We start from the raw sequence: 19,832 nt of genomic DNA, 5'->3' as shown, positions 1-19,832 counted from the left end.
CATACCTGCTATGCTATCACTCCAGCCCCAAATTTTTATGGTTTATTAGAATTAAAACATATGTAAAAACACAAAGACCTGGACAACAATGACAAAATCACAGATTGCTGATGAAATATAAGACTCAAACTGTTTTGTATTTGAATCACTGCTAGCTATGCTCAGGGTTTACTCCTGGTTTTGTGCTCTGGGATCACTCTTGGTGGTTTTCAAGGAACCATATATGGTGCTGGGGATCAAATCCACGTTGGGTGTGTGGAAAGCAAACTCCTTCCCTATTATATTATCTTTCCAAGCAAGATTAAAGACTTTAATTTCTTTTGCCTATTCAACTCATGCTGAGTGTAATAAATTAGAGGCAGAAGCCATTCCCATGCATTTCCAATATAAGACACTTGAGTTGGCTATTGGCAATAATAAATCAATAATAAATCTCAGTTACATGAAAACAAACCTGAGAAGGCCAAGTTTGGGGGAGCATTAAAAAGGGAGTACCAACAGGTTTCCAGGAAGTAATGCAGGAACCTAAGTGGAAGGTCTTGAGCACGTGGGTGGTGCTAAGGTAGGTAAAAGTATGCTCTCAACACAAAAGTGTCAATTAACAAATAATGGCAGGGGTGGGGTGGAGGGGATATTGGACCCCAGTGTGGACATAGGGATATATGTGGAGGATCCTGGTATGTGGGTGATGGAGGTGAGCAATATCTTTTTACAGCAATACCAGAAACCTGAACACTATGGTAATACTGTCACCTAAATGACATTTAAAAAACAAATTAAGAGGGGACTGGAGCAATAGCAGAGCAGGTAGGGCTTGCCTTGCACGCAACCGACCCAGGTTCGAATCCCAGCATCCCATATGGTTCCCTGAGCACCGCCAGGGGTGATTCCTGAGTGCATTGCCTGGTGTGACCCCAAAAGAAAAAAAAAACAAATTAAGAGAAAATGTGCTGTGATTTAGTTATATAAAGTTTTAAAACAAAAATAAACTTACGGGCTAAAGCAATAGCACAGTGGTAGGGCATTTGCCTTTCATGCGGCTGACCCGTGTTCAAGTCCTCCGCCCCTCTCGGAGAGCCCAGCAAGCTACTGAGAGTATCTCGCCCACACAGCAGAGCCTGGCAAGCTACCCATGGTGTATTGGATGTGCCAAAAACAGTAATAAATAAGTCTCACAATCGAGAGACGTTACTAGTGCCCACTCGGGCATATCGATGAACAACAAATGACAGTGACAGTGACTAAAATTAATTTTTGATTATGTTATTAAAAATGAGGCATCTCTGACATAATTTTTTACCTCTGGAAGTCTGTGGGCAAAACTGGAAGTAGGTCAACTGAAGTTACATGAGAAATAGGGAAACAAGAGGTGTGGCATGTGTCCTACACTGAAGGACTGAACAAGCATAAGCACAAGAAATGAAATATCAAGACTTAACAACTGTCTACCTGAAACTATGTTGGTGGAATCACCATAAAGTACACACATTAAAATCCACTTTCCAATTATCCATACAGTACTCTCTGCTTTCAAATACAAGTGATCTCTGTGATGAAGGCACCATCTTTGCATCTGAAAAGCATTTCAATCTATAGGGACACTACTTTTAAATAGAAATCTTAAAACAAACAAGCAGGAAAAAAAAAGCAAGGTGGAAAGGACAGGAACTTTCCCGTGCGTCAGATCATCAGACACTTGAGCTGGCTATTGGCAATATCTTTTCATTTCTTCCCTCCATGTAACATAAAACAGATACTGAGATATTTGTTCCACGTGCTTTGTGTATATACTTTTAAAATGTCACCTTTGGGCAACTCAACCCACCAATGGATTATTAATAAAACTCAGCAACTGTCAAAGCACTTCTCAGTGGAGGGCGTTTTGGCGGCGACACCTATTAGAAGAGAGAGACAGATGGCCTTACCTCTCAGCTCCGGAGTCCACAGCTGTGAGTGGAGGTAACTGGGAGGAGGGGTTGTGGGGGCTCCCCTGTACATTATGTCCTGGAGAGGGGTGACTGACAGGATGTGGGGGTGGCACGGCCCCAGCAGCTGTTCCGCTTCGGCTTGAATGATTGCTCGAGAAAATGGAAGCTGAAATCAAGGGAGAACAAGCATCAGACTGCTCCACGCTTAGCACGCATAGTCTAAGAACTAAAGGCTGAGGGCAAGCATACTTTAGGGGCTTGTTTGTTTTTCTCTTGGTAATTTTCAGGCAGCAATTTTACCCTTACTGAATGTACACAACTTCTGTTTGATGGCGAACAGGTCCTTGGCTAATGTGCTGCCAGGGGAGCTCAAGTTCAGCAGGCTCAGTCTGTGGTTTGGGGTTTGTCCGATGACCACTGGTCGCTCTTCCCTACTAGTTCCCCGTCTGGACGGTGTAGAGTGTGCTCATCTTGGACTATCTGCCTCATGAAATTCTCTCTGTCAGCATGTTCAGTCCCAGGGGATGAGTGTCAGGTCACAGGGTAGTCACTCTCCTGCCTGAGCAGGGCACAGTGCAGTGACTTCTGACTTCTCATTGTGACTGTGAGTCACTGTGCTGGGCTAACATCTCATTCTGTCAAGGCTACATTAGTGGAACATCCCCTGATCTGCACAGTCAGACAAGAACCCACACCCTTTCAACTTCAATATCTAACTGGCCCTGGGCATTTCCCCACCAATGGTATGAGGGATATTCTTGGTCTTCATCAAATAAACGAATCCTCTTCCAACACCTCAAAATTTTAAAAAGGTGGAAAGGTCTTCAACACAGCTCCCAGACTCTTCTCCGTTTCTGCCTGGGTGAGTTACAGCCTCATTTATCGGGGCAACCAAGTCTTTGAGAACTGTTCCAGAACTCAAACTTAAATATGTGCCCATTTAGATCGGCTAATTGGTGCGATGTCACGGGAGAAACTGGGGCTTGTCACTTTCCAAGTCTATCACTATCAGAGAAAAGCTCTTGGCATCTAGGACCTACTCAGCAGACATCTCATTATGCTGCAATCATACCAGAATCATTATGCTGACTCTCCTTAACTTCCTTCTCTATACAAAGCCATGCTAAGCTTTATACCCATCCCTGCTCTTTTTGAACTTACTCTACTGAAATCAAAGAATAAATGGATTTAAAAAAATCAGGTTCAGGATTAAGAAAGAGAAGCACATAATCAAAGAGATTGGAGGGTTTAAAAGTTCAGAGAAGTGTATTTTTAGACCGGTACTAGTTTTCTCCAACCTCCAGCTAATACCCCAGATGACCCAGCCCCCAAAAGCTTAATAATCCAATGGAACAAGAGTTCAAGTGTTTAAAGGAACATGTGAAGAGGCAGAATTACCATCTTCCCGCTCAAAAAGCTACTGACAGGGATGTGATCTGTTTTGAAGGGTTTATTTCTGGTAAATCAGCATTCTGTCAGGTTAACTCTTGTCCTCAGAAGTGTGCATTCTCCACAGCTCTCCAAGTCCTGAATAGGTGCGAGACTAGAAAATGCTTAGCAAATCAAAAAGGCAATGCAAAGCTTCTGTTGTGTGCGTCAGCCTCCAGAAAAGTTGCACGTTTGCAAACTTGCTAGAGTCACCTTATGAATCACTACCCTCATTTATGTTCAGCTCGCTCAGGCAACCACAATTCTGTGTATATTCCAAATAATAATTTTACCCATGGGAGAAGACTGTTTGGATTGACTGTGGTAATAGTTTCAATACTGGTGCTTGTCAGCATGGAGCTTGGTATTTTATAAACTACTCAAAAACCTAATGGAATAATAAGAGGTCATAGAGATACTGTGGAAACACAGGTTCTTTTTTTCCCTCCCTGCCTCTGTGCAGAAACAAGAGCTCTCCTATTTGTTCTGTTGTAGTTCCTGCATGCATTCATCACTTATTATGCCTGGAGGTATTTTGTGTGACTGTGTATCACCAATGAAACACTTCCATGCTTAAACCCCATAGGCATAAGGAACTTGGTGTGCACACGCCATGTTCTATTCCAATATTCTTCAACCACTAGTCTGCAGGTGCAAAATCTATACCTTGATTATAACTGGCAGTCAGTAAGCCAGTGTGCAGGACAGTTGTCAGTATTCAGGTGAAAAAAGTTGAAGGACAATGTTCTACTCAATGGTTTAATAGAAAATGTGGTCCTTCCAAGAGGTCTACATTATCCATATTAGTTCTATAGTTTTCATTCACTGAAATGCAAAAGGCTGGATAATTTGGCATGATTTTGCAACCTCACACAAAAAAAGTTAGAAAGGGTATAATAAGGGGCCTCCCCTTCCTCCATTTCATAGTCATGACCAAACTGTCGACCTGCCCATCATTATGTTCATACATTCCTCCATCAACTTGTTAATCCTTATACCTCTCCATCGGTCCATCTGTCCATCCAGCCATCTTTCCATCCATCCTCTAGATGTCAGTCATATATATTGGTTGCTGCCTTGTGCAGAATGCAGGTTAGTGATGGGAACAGACATATATATATATATATATATATATATATATATACACATACTATATTAAAACATCAAGACTTGTAGATCATAAAATAGTGTAAACAATGAAAAGTGCCTTAGCACTACCTTATTTCTGGCCCCATATTATGCCCTAAGTTCTAGTCAAACCAGACAACTGACCTAATCTCAAATCTCAATATGAGTTATTGTGCTACAGAATTATCTTTATATACTTATTTTAATGCTTTTGTTCTATCTCCAGAGTTATTTTTATTCTTCTCGTACCCCACTCAGATGCCAATGATTCCAAAAATATTTATGAAGCCTATACCATACGACAGACTGAGCTAGGTCCTGGGACAGATTAGGGAATATAAACCCTTTGGTGCCTACTACTTCCAAAAGCATCATTCATACTGCTCAGCAAAGATGAACATAATTTAAACAGAATGGAGTCCAACTAGGGGTTCAGTGAAGTCAGGAATAGAAAGGGTCAATAATTGAACAAACCCTATACCATGATTGCGACAAAGTGTTAGTTTTCTCACAAGCCCAAGTAAGCCTGTGTACCTGGGTGGTCACAGAGAAGACTGCTGAAGGTAAGAACGCAATTGGTACATGGTATAGGTGATGAATTACTATTAAGTTCTGCTGGTTCAGCTGACTACCATACCAATGGCTGTAGGGAGAAACATGTTGGGGTGAGGAAATAAAGTGGATGTTAGGGGTGTTTGGTCTATGTATGAAGGCTTAGAAATGTTACCCCTGGTTTTGCAGAAGTCGTGTTGACTGAACAACTGTCAAACACACATATACAGTCTTTTCTTCTATTGCTCCAGTTGGTAAAAAGTACAATGGCCCTTCAGCCAGAAGTGCTATACAAATAAGGAAGAGAAAGTTTTAGAATTCAGTGTATAGTCTGAAGAGCAAACTGAATTGTTCCTTATTTAGGAGGTGAGGTATCACCTCTTAGCAAATTGAGGCCTGTGACATATCTTTGCTTTCTAAAAGATGAGATGAGATATACAGGAAACTCTCTCTTCTAGTATGTTTAGGATTTAGTATCTAACAGGGTACTTTAAAAGTAGAGTATAGGTGAAGGTGTTGTGTTCAGGTTGATGATCTGAGACTTGGAGGCAGTAATAATGAACACAAGCATGGCTTTCTAATACTCAACGACCCCCTTCTCATATTGTTACGTGTAACAATTTCACACACCCTTCTCATGAAATAGACAGATCTCTGAAGCCAGATGGTTTTGGCTTTGGTGAGATCCTCTGAGGCCTCTACTAAAGAACTACATTGTTTAGATTATCACTGGGCATTACCTGTCCTACTAATGCTGACTTCTAGAAGTGTCTCACTTTTTTAGTCATACACCCTAAAGTCCATTCTAATATAATTTAAGAATATTCCTTTATTCATTTATTAAAACATCAATTTCCAACCCCTAATTTGTACAAAGAGATTCTAATATGTCTTAATGTTTGAAGTGGAAATGCCTATTAACTGACTCCACACAGATTTGCAATGCGCTTCCCCCCTCCTCCCATTACATGTTTTCAAATGCTTGCAAATGCTTGGGCTTTGCCAAGTGATGTTTCCAGTACAACTGATTATTCACAAAAAAGAAAAAAATCTGTTAAAAACGTAAAATGAATTTTTAATCTCAAACCTGCTGGGGCATCCAACAAGGGCTACTGAGTGAAGCATATGAAAGAGAAGCAATCCCTTTGGAATACAGGGAAATAGTAACAAAACCGTTCTGATCAACCAGCACATACAGGATGCCCATGGGGGTGGTCTTCATTGGTGTCACATTGGGGGTCAGCGTGTTCACAAGGCTGGAAGTAGGCTCCAAATGGGGCTGAAGACTGACAGCGGGGACAATTGATTAGGCACCACAAAGAAGAATATTGAAAATTTTTATTGCTTTTGTGATGAAGATATGGTGGATTCCCCAAGGAAATAAAAAAGCCATTTTTTTTTATTTTTAAGATAAATTCAGAATGTCTGCTTTCAGCAGAGGACCAAGAGCTGGTCCCCCTGCTGTGCTGTCCTTTCTCTCTCTCTGGGCTTTGGCTGATTGCTGCCTTTCATCCTGTCTCCAACAGAGGATGGTGGAGGTGACTCAATTTGGTTTTATTATTTTGGCAAATCAAATTCTGTTCATATATGTGCTCTGCAAATGTCATCTTACTGGGTTTAAGGAATAAGGTATTTATACTGGCACTTTTAACAAACTAGTTAACAGGCAGCTCTCCCTTTCCAGTTCTTCTTTATATTCAATGGGGACAAGTAGGTAGTGTACCTTTTAGCTGTCAGATATTCACTGTGGCAATGAAAGATGGCTTGGAGTGTCAGTAGCTTCCTTATAAGATGCCTATTCATCCAATGAGCCAGGGAAGGCTACCATATACATGAGATGGTGGCTAAGTTTCCATAAGTTCAGAGAGAAAACAACCTCTCTTATTGCTCCGAGCTATATTAAAAAGTAGCTCAGTGGAATACATATTCCTATTTGAAACTTCAGACAGCTAGGGTCTTGCCTTCCAAGCTTCAATATGTACAAATATTGTAGGATAAAACATTGATCTGATTCCCTGAGTCTCATGGGCAGGAAGTGCCGAGAATCTGGGCTTCTATAAAATTCTCCAATGATGCCTAGGCTGCTGGTCTGGAGTGGAAAGTTCTGGGCCATATTTAAAACACAGTTCATCTTCTTACTGCTGTATACATCAGAATAAATGGTCAATATTTATTGAGTGCTTTGCAAACTTTTTTCCAGTTCATTGATGAGGAACTTGAAGCTTAAATCTGGTTCCTGGCACACTATGTGGCTGATATGGAGCTGAAATAAAAACTCAAAAAGACTGAAAATAACCCCCTAACCAACATGCTCGTTGCCCCTCAAATACAGGATGAATTCAATAACGGGCACAGAGTGTTGTACTCTCTGAATCCTTGCAAACTTCACATGCAAAAGCTGGTTGGTATCACTAGACGCTTTCTCTACCCCAATGCAGATCAAGCTTTAACTATCAAGGTGCCGATTAGGATGCAAAATACTATTCCCATTTCTGTTTCTACTGATTAGACCCCAAAGGCACCAAGGAACCTCAGTATGGAGAGAAATGTCCTACCTCTGAAAATTAATTCAGGATGAAAGTATTTAGCTTGGGAGACAAAGAGTTGATAGGAAATGTGCTTTTGTTCCTTTCCAAAATAAAGATTTCAGTTATTTGTCAGGGGAGGGAGCACTGATACACTAGAAGGGAAGAAAGCAAGCAGGAAGAGATTATTTGTGGGCTATACGACAGAAGCACTTGTTGCCATAATTGAGTACAATGTATGAGCTATTTCCTTCTGTAAAAGCAGAGATTTATTCTGCAGATCTATGATCACTGAACTGTTAAGAGTAACTCTGCATTTGGATTCATGTGTAATTGCTAGAGAGGCTGAGGCGTTGCTCTACTATCTGAGCCTCTTCTGATAGAAAAGGGGGATCCCATATTTCTCATGTATTGTCAATTCATTTGTAGAATCCTGAACTCATTCTGAGACCCTGAGAAATGACATTTAAGTCTTGGGTGGCAGGTACCAGAAGAGGTATTGGCTCACCATTCATAGCTCAGGACACTGAGGGGTATGCTAACCAATAAAACTAGGCTGCAATAACTTTCACAGAGACATTAGTAAGAATTAGTGATCCCAGTCAGATGTGGAGTTTAATGTTGTCCCTCTATCTCTATTTTTTCTCTCTAAAAGAAATTGAAATTGGAAGGATTTCAGGAAACAGTTGAGCTGCAATGGAAACGGTGGCTTCTTGGCCTCGTCAGGAATTGTGCACTAGAGATCAGTGGGGAGCAGGGTGGTTATTAAGAGAATGAAGCACATATACTGGGAGTCAGGTGGATCTGGGTTAGTCTGAGCTTTACCAATTATGACAAACGTGTCTTAGGAAAGTCAGTTAACCTAGGTTCAGTTTCTTAATTTTGGATAATACCTCACTTGATGGTGAGAATTATGTCATATAAAGTAAAGAGCATTATGCCTAGATCATGATTTAATGCTCAAGAGACCATTATTGCTATTTTTGCTATTTTTATTATAAATTATTACTACTATTAACAGAGTGGGGGAAGACAAAGACATACACTGGTTTCAAATGGCACATTTCCAGTAAAGTATGCCTTCTCCTTGAAGATGTATATATTTATAAACTGGAATAGAGTCATTTAAAAAATTCATCATCTAACCAATAAGCATTTTAAATTCAGTTTTTCTAATGCAAGTTGCTGTGAAGTGCTCAGTGGTTGCAAAAGAATCCTCAAAGGGTTAAAGCGTATGTACTTTATTTTATGAGAGTAATGCACACCTTTGAGTTACAATTCATAACGTGTTTCAGTTTAACAGATAACAAGCCATTTTCATGCATGACTGCACTTCGTTAAGGAGCGAAAATGGGCTGTTACTGAAATGTCAACACAATTGTCCCTCTTGAAGTTTAGTTTATCTTGAAGTATTTTTACGTTTTCAGCACTTTTTTTGTTTCTCCAAGAGCATAAAGATCCAACCATGATTGATTTTCAGAATTCCAAAGATGTTCCCTTAGGTCATTTTAAAGAAAATGGCCAAAATTAGGAGTGTCTGGAGTTTGTGTCCCAATAGTGACAATTTAGACCGTTGGATATCTTCTGCAGTATCTCTTCTCACTCTGAGAGCAACTTCACTGCACCCTTGTTTGGTGGAAAATGCTCCCCTGGTCTAACTAAACTAGAAAAATGCTCCAATAGGGTTTCTTGGGAGGCTGCATTGAGGTTAACTGGAGCCTGGAAGAGACACCGAAGGAATCCTTGCTGTGTTGCCTTCCAGTAGGGCTAGTTTTCCTTTTTTCATTTTTTCACTAGGACTGGGAACTCTCCACCTCCCCCCATCCTACCTCCATCAGGAAGGACATCATTCCACATTCTATCCCTACTAGGAAATAGTCACGTTTTTTAAGGGTATGCAGTGTCATCCCTGTAATCTTTTCCTTCTCCTTGAGGCATGAATAATTTTAGTATTGCCAATCCTTAAATCTATTCTTTCTGCCTGTCTTCCCCCCTCCCCTTCTCCTTCACTTTGCAGCATAGAGTATCATTATCCAGCAGCCCTGATAAGCAGATAATGAAACAATTCCTTCTCAACAGGATCCGATGGCTGTCAGACGAAAGTGACACCACCGTACATCCTTGACATGCTACCTCAAGCTAATTGATGGCAAACAATGCTTCCTGTCACCTGTGCACTAAGACAAAGAAAACATACTCATGTCACCTGATGGGAAAGCTACCTGGCAACTGATAAACAAATGTGCTAAAGAGATGGTCTATTAAGTTAAGAGTGACTACAACCCAGAAGAACATGCCTATTAGCTTCAAGTTTCAGAGTGCTGCTCTTCACTAGGGAATGGAAATAAATAAGGTAAAATGAGAATTTATTGAAGTCTGGACAGTTACATGAATATTCAAGTTCTCTTACAAATAGATATTCCCACATAAGCTCTAAACTTCTGTGTAAGCTGCCCAATTACTTTTCTACATCATGCAAGTAGATTTATAGCCAAGGATGAAATTATTAGTATATGGAAGAGGATACATGTTTACATGACTTTCTGAAATGCACTAAGCTACCACATGACAATAATGGTTGATATCCATGTCAATGACAAAGGTTACCATCAAACATTCTGAAATATCATAAGAAGTATATTAACTTCTTATTGGGAAAAACTCCTGAAGATCTTCATTTCAGAACAAAGATGTTTTGTTAGAAGCAAAATGGCATAAGCTGGCAGCTCTTCTACTTCTCTGGAACCAACATTTCATGCAGCCCTCTTGGGTCTTTTCAGACAATGCATGACATATCTAACCTCATCTCTCACACTTTCTTTCCTCTTACTAACTAGCAGAGTTAATTATATATAAAGTCATATTTTGAACAAGGAAATAATCCTGACTATACTGTAAGTAATTCAGTTTCACCTAATGCCATTCTGTGCCCATTTTAGAAAGAGTTAAAAAGCAGAAAGAATAAAATGGAATAGGGATGGCCAACCAATTCTGGGAGATCTGACAACAATGTTCTTTGTATCTTTCTTTGGTAACCTGGTCACAAAGACCCCACAAGATTTTAGTAGAGAGGCTTGTTTGACAATACAGTGGGCAGGGTGCTTGCCTTGCATGCAGCCAACACAGGTTCAATCTGTGAATGGTCCTCCATGCCCACCAGGAGTGAGCCCTGATCTCAGAGCCAGGAGTAAGCCCTGAATACTGCCAGTATGACTGCAAACAAAAAAAAGTTTTTTTAAATTACTGAGTTTACTAACTGCTTATCATTCATCTTTTACCCATCTCCTATTCTATAGTGTGTTGTCCACCAAAGATGTTTTTCCATTTCAGATAGTGGGGCAACCCTGTCAGTAGGAAGAAGAGTGCAGCCCACTCTACTTTCATGTGACTTATCAGAACATGTCATAGCAAAGGCTTCTTGGAACCATATTTAGCACAGAGAGACAATCTATTTTTTTAATGCAATGTTATTCCAGCCAAATCAAGGACTAACCTACAAACTCAGAGCTCTTTCAAAAAACCTCTCTTTTCTTTTTTTTTTTTCTTTGTGAGTCATACCTGACAATGCACAGGGGTTAAGTGCAAGGCAAACGCCCTACCTTCTGTGTTATCACTCCAGCCCCCAAACCTCTCTGTTCTTTATAAAAATAGAGTACTAAAAGTTTTTTGAGGGAATTATTCTGCATTGGAGAATCAAAGTCTGCAATTACTACTAATATTGGACAAAAATCACATTAATTTTTAATTTTTTTTTTATTAGTGAATCACCGTGAGGTGCAGTTACAAACTTAGAAACTTTTGTGTTTGCATTTCAGTCATATAGTGATCAGTTACCCATCCCTCCACCAGTGGCCATTCTCCTCCACCGATGTTCCCAGTATCACTCCCACCACCCCCACCCTATCCCCTACCACCCCACCCTGCCTCTGCGGCAGGGCAGGGCATTCCCTTTTGTTCTCTCGCCTTTCAGGTGTTGTGGTTTGCAACAGAGATACTGAATGGCCATCGCATTTGGTCTATAGTCTACTTTCGGCACATAGCTTTCAACCCAAATAGGTCTTTCTAATATCCTTTACTTGGTGTTCCCTTCTCTATCTGAGCTGCCTTTTCCTCCAGCATGTGAGGCCGGTTTCCAAGCCGTGGAGCAGACCTCCTGGTCTTTATCTCTACTACTCTTGGGTGTTAGTCTCCCATTCTGTTACTTTATATCCCACAGATGAGTGCAATCTTTCTATGTCTATCCCTCTCTTTCTGACTCATTTCACTTAACAAAAAAATCAGATTAATTTGAAAAAAAATTAATTTAATTAAATTTTTTCTCCCCCTGACTCCAGAATCCCTTTTCCTCTTTATTTTAATTTTGTCTTCTTACTCTTCTTTTAGGTGTTTATTAGTTCTTATCACTAACATTACATTAGTTGTGAGAAGAAAATATACTTTGAAGGAAAATTTCACTTTGAGGAAGTAAGCATCCTTTGTATTGGAGTGTGACTAAATGGGACTGTAAAGATTGGTATTTCTATCTTTTGTTTTTCTCCTGGACACAGATTAATATACATCTACAAGAGACCTGAATTTAGAAAACACTGTGTTACTGTCATCCCATTGCTCATCAATTTGCTCGAATGGCACCAGTAACATCTCTATTCGTCCCTATTGCATTCAGGGTTAGTGGAATGAGGCCCATTATTTTTACTATTTTTGGCATATCGAATACTCCACGGGTAGCTTGCCAGGCTCTGCCCTGCGATATTCTGTATTGCTCTCTTCCAGAAGCTTTGTTTTATAATCTCAGGATCTTGGATATTGATGAGATTACATGGCACTGGGAGCAGTTTGTGGGTGTGACTGCCAAGCTACAGGAAAACTGGGGATCTGGGTGAAGGAGGCCCAGTCTCGCTCTGAGCAGGCTTGGAGATCTCAGCCCTGGGTCCCGCATACCTCTCTTTTCTTTTTTCTTTTTTTTTTTCTTTTTGAGTTACACCCGACAATGCACAGGGGTTAAGTACAAGGCAAACGTTCCTCTGCCAGTTCCTTCATGTGTGAGGCTTGTCTGAGCATGTGGAGAGTGGCCTTGAGCATGGCTGCAGCTGGGTTCTGGAGGTTTTCAGCTGCCGGGGCTCTGTTTGGGGCAGGGAGGGAAGCTCAACCCGCCCTCCTCTGAGGGGGCTCTCAGTGTAGACAGCCTATACAAAGATTTTGAGACTCTTTTTAAGGAAAAAAAATAAAACTTAGGTATAATAAAATTGACTGTTCCACCTCATAATTTGGCTGACCGTGGTCTCATTAGAACTAGAACTGAGTCTTCTCTGACTTCTGTAGCTTTTCCTCAGTGGGAAGATCACCATGGATCAGATCTCATATTCTACCCCCACTATCCAGGGAGTCTCTGCAGATGTCTGCTTGTCACAGCTACAGTGGAGTAGCTATAGAATGCCTCTGATTTTGTACTGCTTAATAATAAGCAGTGCAAAACCACGGGCTAGAAAAGTACTGATTATTTAAAATAAAAAACATAGTGAGAATCAATAGTCTATTTTTATTTATAGAATCAGGGGTTGGGTTGGGTTATTCCTGGCAGGCTTGGGAACTGTATGAGGTACTGGCGATCTAAGTTATGTTGGTCTTGTGCTAGATCAACTTTAACTTAAAATTTTGATCAAATTCATGAATGTCATAGTCTCTTTAGAAAAACTCTTCCATAAAGATCCATATGATGTCAAGCTCTGCAGACAAAATTCTGAGAAAGTCCTTAATTTTTTGGTCCTTACAAAATAATAACAATATATCATATTTACATTTTATATTTAAAGTCATCCCTAGTTCTCATGTCAATGAGACACAGGAAGCCAGGAGGCCAGATTTTTCCCTTGGTATGATAAATATCTATTTTATGTGCGTTATTAAGAACCATCATGAAATGACTAGGAGATAGTTTTGGAAACATGAGACAAGACTTGTGTTAAGCAAATGGTCAAGGATAGTTTTCTAGACAGCTTGAACTATATTTTGAGAAAAATAATATAACCTGGAAGACTCTATTTACAAAACAACATTAGGAGGCACCAAGGTTATGCCTCAGAAGGCCAACATAAAGGCTGTAAACTATGTTGGGCAAGGCCATCAAACTTAATTCCTTCATCTATTTTCCTCACCTTTGCTGATTCACTGCTGATTAAGTTCATTTTTTCAGCCAGGCACTCTGTACGACCAATTTAAGCATATTCTACTTCTCATGCAACAGAAAAAAGCACATGTCTAATTTTCAGATCTTAAAATGAGCCTTAGAATATGGGAATTCCGAGTCCTCATCTTGAGTTGAAACCTTTTTGGAAGAAACACTTTATCTCAGGACAGCTATTTCTGAATTCCAAGTAGGAGCATCCAGTACTAAAAATAATGGCTAGAAGGTGTTCTGTTCCCTGTTACAGTTATCCACTTGGTTCATGAGTAATTCTCTAAGCTTTTAAACAATGAGAAAGGAGGAAAAGAAAGGACCAGCAATTGAACCTTTATCAGCTGAAGGAGTGTATGAAATCTGTTTCCACTGTCTCAACTCTCATAACCATCCTAGAAGATCAGTATTATTACCACCCATTTTATATAAGAAGTAAAAGAACCTACCCAAACTAAGTACCTAATAACTGGGAAGCTGGAATTGGAACTTAGATCAAGTCCCACATTATTTTTGCATACTCTTTCTGAAAATTTAAAAAGAAAAAAACAACAAAATACTGACCTTCTTGAACACAGAAACTCTAGTACCCATCAAAATACAATTTCAACCTCATTGTTTTTAGTAGCCCTTTCCATTTCATCAAGTGATGCGTTTCTGATTCAAAATGCTTTTCTTTAGAGACCCACAGTCTATTTTTTAATTATAAGATGCTATGTGGGAAAATTACTCAAGATTTTACAGAAGAAACTTATTTTAATTTTCTATTATCTAAGTGATACAGATTAAGGTTTTCAACTCATTCAGGTATTCACATTTTATCCTTTTTCTATTAAGAAAATGGTGGTGATGGATAATGAGACACCTGTTCCAGTATCTGTCTTAGAAAGTCATAACATGTATTTTTCTTGATATTTAGATAAAAGTAGTTACAACAATGGTTAGTGGAGGTTGAACATTTAATATGTGATAAGCACACTGACGTTTAATTCACAAAATGATGTCAATAAAAGGGAAGTACACTTGAGTTGGAAGAAGTAGCATCTCTATTTGCAAATGTTCTATTTATCTAAATATGTTCTATTTAGACAGATTAGATACCCAGATGGCCAATGAATTATATAAAATATGGTTAGCAATATAACTTAGGAGGTATTATCCACTCTTACTAGAGGAAGACTAAACTCTGAAATTAGAATTGATGGGTATCAGAGAAGAAAACAGAGGCTCACAGATATGCTGAATTTTCTGGGGATAACAGAAATGAAGTCAAGTTGAAGACTGAAGCAGAAATAAGTGTCCTGAAGGTGAGGCTAGTGTTTGACATTTGCATATGTAACTTAAAATCAATGCCTGCTCTTAGGCATCATTAAATACTGGCACTACAGCCAAGCCCTGAAAAGAGTAACAATATTTAAGAAATTACTGAAAAAGCTGATTCTGGGGTCAGTACTACTGGTCTTCTGGAATTAGTCAATTCTATAAAAATATCTTTCTTTTAAAATTCCTGGTGCATTATGTTCTCATTACTATTAATGGCAAAACATGACAAGTAATAGTCAAGTTATTTCAGGAATGTCCTTCACTTAAACCTTTTATTTTATTTTTAATATTTTTTGCAGTTCTCATTCAGGTAAGAGAAATAAGTGTTCACTCTGACTACTAAAAGCCTAAAATGTAAACTTTACTTCTTAATTTTTTAACATGAAAAAAAAAGCTACTTTGTTCTCTTTGAAGGAAGCTCAGTTGAACAAAATTTCAGAACCAAAACTCAGAAGTTTGGCCCCTACCTTCCTAATCACAAAGCTATTAACCCCACATCCAGAAATTCTAATATGAATTTGTCTGTCTAGCATCCACCTGTTTCCTAAAACCAGCTTGGGATTCACTTCAATGAAGATATAACCTTTCCTTCTCACACCTTATCTGAATGCCAGAAAAATAAAATGAGGAAAAGGAGAAAAAATTAAATATAAATAACCAAACTTTTGCCCAATGGGAATAAAACAACAGTTTCCCAGCTTTACTTTCTTTTCCTATTTTATGAAATGTGTTTTGCTCACTCACAGAAATATTTTTACAGCATAAACTTGTACATGATGTAAAACTGAGTAATTCAGCTTAATCTTGCGTGAAAAACTAACATGAATACAAGGCAATAAGTGGATATAGAAAATTGGAGCACCAAATTAAGCAGATTGCAAACATAGAAAGTCATTAACATTAGCTTTGTAGATACAAAAGTGCCCGTTGCTGGCTGGAATCAGGATTTTAATTTTCTTCGGTTGGGTGGTTATAAGATCTCATTCTTAATCAAAATATAAGCAATGGCATTATAAAATTGGTGTAGGATAAGTTTAATATCATCTACAGATTTTCCATTGAGAAAAACAGAAATACTGCAGACCAATGTTTTTCATTATTTGATTAATTAGCTTTGTGATTATTTAATTTTAAGAACTAGAGAAGCATTATTCTATTTGCCATTGTAAACATAGACTATCAATGATATCACAAAATTATCTTTTGTAGGCAGAGATACATCACATCATTTTCATGAGAATTTTCCTCCATTTAAAACATACTTTAAGGGGCTGGAGTGATAGCACAGCGGGTAGGGCGTTTGCCTTGCAAACAGAGGCTGACCTGGGTTCAATTCCCAGCATCCCATATGGTGCCCCAAGCACCACCGGGAGTAATTCCTGAGTGCAGAGCCAGGAGTAACCTCTGAGCATCGCCGGGTGTGACCCAAAAAGTAATAAAGAAAGAAAGAAAGAAAGAAAGAAAGAAAGAAAGAAAGAAAGAAAGAAAGAAAGAAAGAAAGAAAGAAAGAAAGAAAGAAAGAAAGAAAGAAAGAAAGAAAGAAAGAAAGAAAACATACTTTAAAATATTTTCTACTTAAAAAAATATTTTCTACTTATTGAGGCATAACTGACATATAAAATTGTAAGACAGCTAAGACAACTGCTATGCAATACTATGCAGACACAATAAAAGAAGAAATCATTCACTTCACTGTAACTTGGATAGAATTGGAGAGTGTCATGTTAATCAAAGCAAGACAGAGAGAGGACAAGTATGGATCATCCCCATATCTGTGCTTCACAGAGTAACAAACAAGGGAATAGATGATATCTTATGAGGCTAAACCCACTGGCCCTGAATTGAGCAGGCAGGAGGCAGAGAAAAAGAGGAGGCATACTGATGGTAAAATAGGGGCACTGATCAGGGGTCTGGGACACCTGGATAGTATAAAGATGAAGTAATTTTATGAATCAAGACCATAAAAGCTAACACAACTATACACATGTGATATGGATGGCAACAATTAAATTTAAGATATGAGGTTGCTAAGGGGGTAGGGTAGTGAGTGGGTGGGAACACTGGGACACTGATGGAGGGCAGCTGACATTGGTGTTCAGTTTGGAGCTGGAACATTGTATGCCTGAAACTAACTCTATCATTCTTCTATCTATCTATCTATCTATCTATCTATCTATCTATCTATCTATCTATCTATCTATCTATCTATCTATCCATCCACCCTTTGGGTGGGAGGCACACTTGCATTGTTCAGGGCTTACTTCGGTCTCTTGCTCTGGAATCACTACTAGAGGTGCTCAGGGGATCATAATATGATGTTGAGGACTGAAGTCATTTTGGCCTCATGCAAGGCAAGTGCCTTACCTGCTGAATTATCTCTTCAACCCTGAAAATCTATTAATAGCTTTGCAAATTATGGTAGCACTGTAGTCCCATTGTTCATCGATTTGCTCAAGCGGGCACCAGTAATGTCTCCATTGTGAGGCTTGTTACTGTTTTTGTCATATCGAATACACCATGGGTAGCTTGCCAAGTTCTGCCATGTGGGAGGGATACTCTCAGTAGCTTGCCGGGCTCTCCAACAGGGACGGAGTAACCAAACCCGGGTCAGTTGCGTGCAAGGCAAATGCCCTACCCACTGTGCTATCACTCCAGTCCAATGCATATATATTAACAGGAATAAATATTAATATTTGCATATTACCACATATGTACATATTGCAAATTAATTCTCCTCCCCAGTCCACCGGTCCCATCCAGTTTAAATTATTATTGGAACTTCCACAAGTCAAAAGTCTACTCAAAGTTTGCTTGAAGTCATAGTTTCACATTTTATGATCCACAGCACTAGTTTTCCTGCTAACCAGGTCCTGGGCCAGCAGCTCACAGTGTCACCTGAGAACTTATTAGTAACACCTGGCAGAAATAGAAATTCTTGTGGCTCACTCTGTTTTATTGAATCAGAATTCAATAGAACTGTGAATGCGGTGGAGTTCAGCACTCTGTATTTTCACAAGCCTTCAGGTGGTTCAATGCACACTGAAAAACTGACACAAGTTCCTGGAGGCCCCGCATTAAGCTAGACTTAAAGAATAGCTTGCGAGAGAAATTTCCTACCTTTACTGAATCTCCAATCCAACCTGATGGACAAACCAGATTCAGATGTTTATAACAATAGTACAAGATTTTTTCAGCAACTCAGGACAACTCAGGAAAATCACGAGAAAGATATTAGAGTCAAATGTTTCCTTTTAAATCTCTTCAGTATCCCACATCTCCAGCCTCTTCTATTCACTAACAAATACAAGTTATTGAAGCTCTTTATCACCTCTGATGAATTCACACAGAACAGTGCTTTTGATGATAATGGCAAGTAATAACTATTGCATTTTTATAAGTACTATATCTTTTTTTTTTCAGGGGAGGGGGGTGGGTTGCACAGTCGGGTTCTGTGTTCTGGGATCATTCCTGGTGGAGCTTGGAGAACCATATGGGTGTTGGCATGAAACCTGGGCTGTCATGTGTAAGGCAGAGCCTACCTGCTGTGCTCTAGTCTTTGTGCTTTACAGCTGGAGCGATAGAACAGTGGGTAGGCCTTGCACGTGGCCGACCTGGGTTCGATTCCTCCGCCCCTCTCGGAGAGTCCGGCAAGCTATTAAGAGTATCTAGCCCGCATGGCAGAGCCTGGCAAGCTCCCTGTGGCATATTCAATATGCCAAAAACAGTAACAACAAGTCTCACAATAGAGATGTTACTGGTGCCTGCTTGAGCAAATCGATGAGCAACGGGATGACAGTGACCTTATTAAGAACTTTCATATCAATCACATTATTGGATCTTTATAGCTCTCCTATAAAATTTAACTTACTGCAAAATTTGTGTGCTAAATTAGGTCTTCCTATAAAGTCATAAATTAACAACCACTTTTTGACAACAGACTCTATGAGGCACTTTATATGAACCTATTGCTAACAGTCTTACAACTCTGAAAGCTGTACCAGGATAGCACATATACTCATTTTAGGAGAGTAGAAAATGTATTAAAAACATAATCCATAAAATTACATTAAAATGAAACATTAGCCATTTCATAAAGCATGTTAAATTCATTATACATTTAATATGGTACTATTCATTATAAAACATGGTATTTTGAGAGAAGTTTTCATTTCCTGAAAGAGTGGGCAAAGAGAGGAGAACAACAATATATGGTTTCCAAATTTTCTGTGTACTCTAAAAAGTCTTTGTTTTTCTTCTGTCATTCCCTGTAATATCTGAACATAGCATTTACTGTTTTCTCTCAAAATTTTTAGGCTATATTTACAATTAGGATACTAAACAGGATTTGTAAATACCAGCTAACAACACTAGTTATTTTATAACTCTGTGGAAGTGCTACCAATAAAATTCCCTTATTCCTGCTAATGTCCTTATATTGTTGTGTTGACTCTTCATTTGACTCAAAAATATCAACCACAGAGGTTTCATCTAACTAGAAATGCTCAGTGTCCTCACAGGTAAGGCCTTGCAAAGGTCATATTTTGTTGACTGTGAATTGTGGACTGAGTTTGGAAGGAGTCATAATTTTTGTGATTATCCACAGGGCAGGCTTTCTTCCACTGAGCATTCTTTGTTAGTGCCTTGGACTCTGCCATGACCAGACACTGATACAGGCTGTCCGAGATATTGCAGACTCACTACCTCAGTATCTGTAGGCTTACTTGCTTCAATAGTTCATCAAGGGAGCTGACAAGATCTGTACAGTCATTAAGC

At 39.2% G+C, this 19,832-nt stretch overlaps 1 protein-coding gene across 2 annotated transcripts in view; it reads right to left on the bottom strand.

Moving 5' to 3' along the window:
- GLIS3 (GLIS family zinc finger 3) overlaps window positions 1–19,832 on the bottom strand; it is a 521,896-nt gene that overhangs the window by 58,700 nt on the left and 443,364 nt on the right. For both annotated transcript variants that reach the window (XM_055122898.1, XM_055122891.1), the window contains one exon: window positions 1,926–2,094. In XM_055122898.1, the coding sequence (XP_054978873.1) occupies window positions 1,926–2,094 (169 nt within the window). The remainder of the gene's footprint in view (window positions 1–1,925; window positions 2,095–19,832) is intronic.

Source organism: Sorex araneus, chromosome 1 (assembly GCF_027595985.1).
Source record: "Sorex araneus isolate mSorAra2 chromosome 1, mSorAra2.pri, whole genome shotgun sequence".
NCBI classification, from domain to species: Eukaryota; Metazoa; Chordata; class Mammalia; order Eulipotyphla; family Soricidae; genus Sorex; species Sorex araneus.
This window is presented reverse-complemented; position numbering and strand designations above follow the sequence as displayed.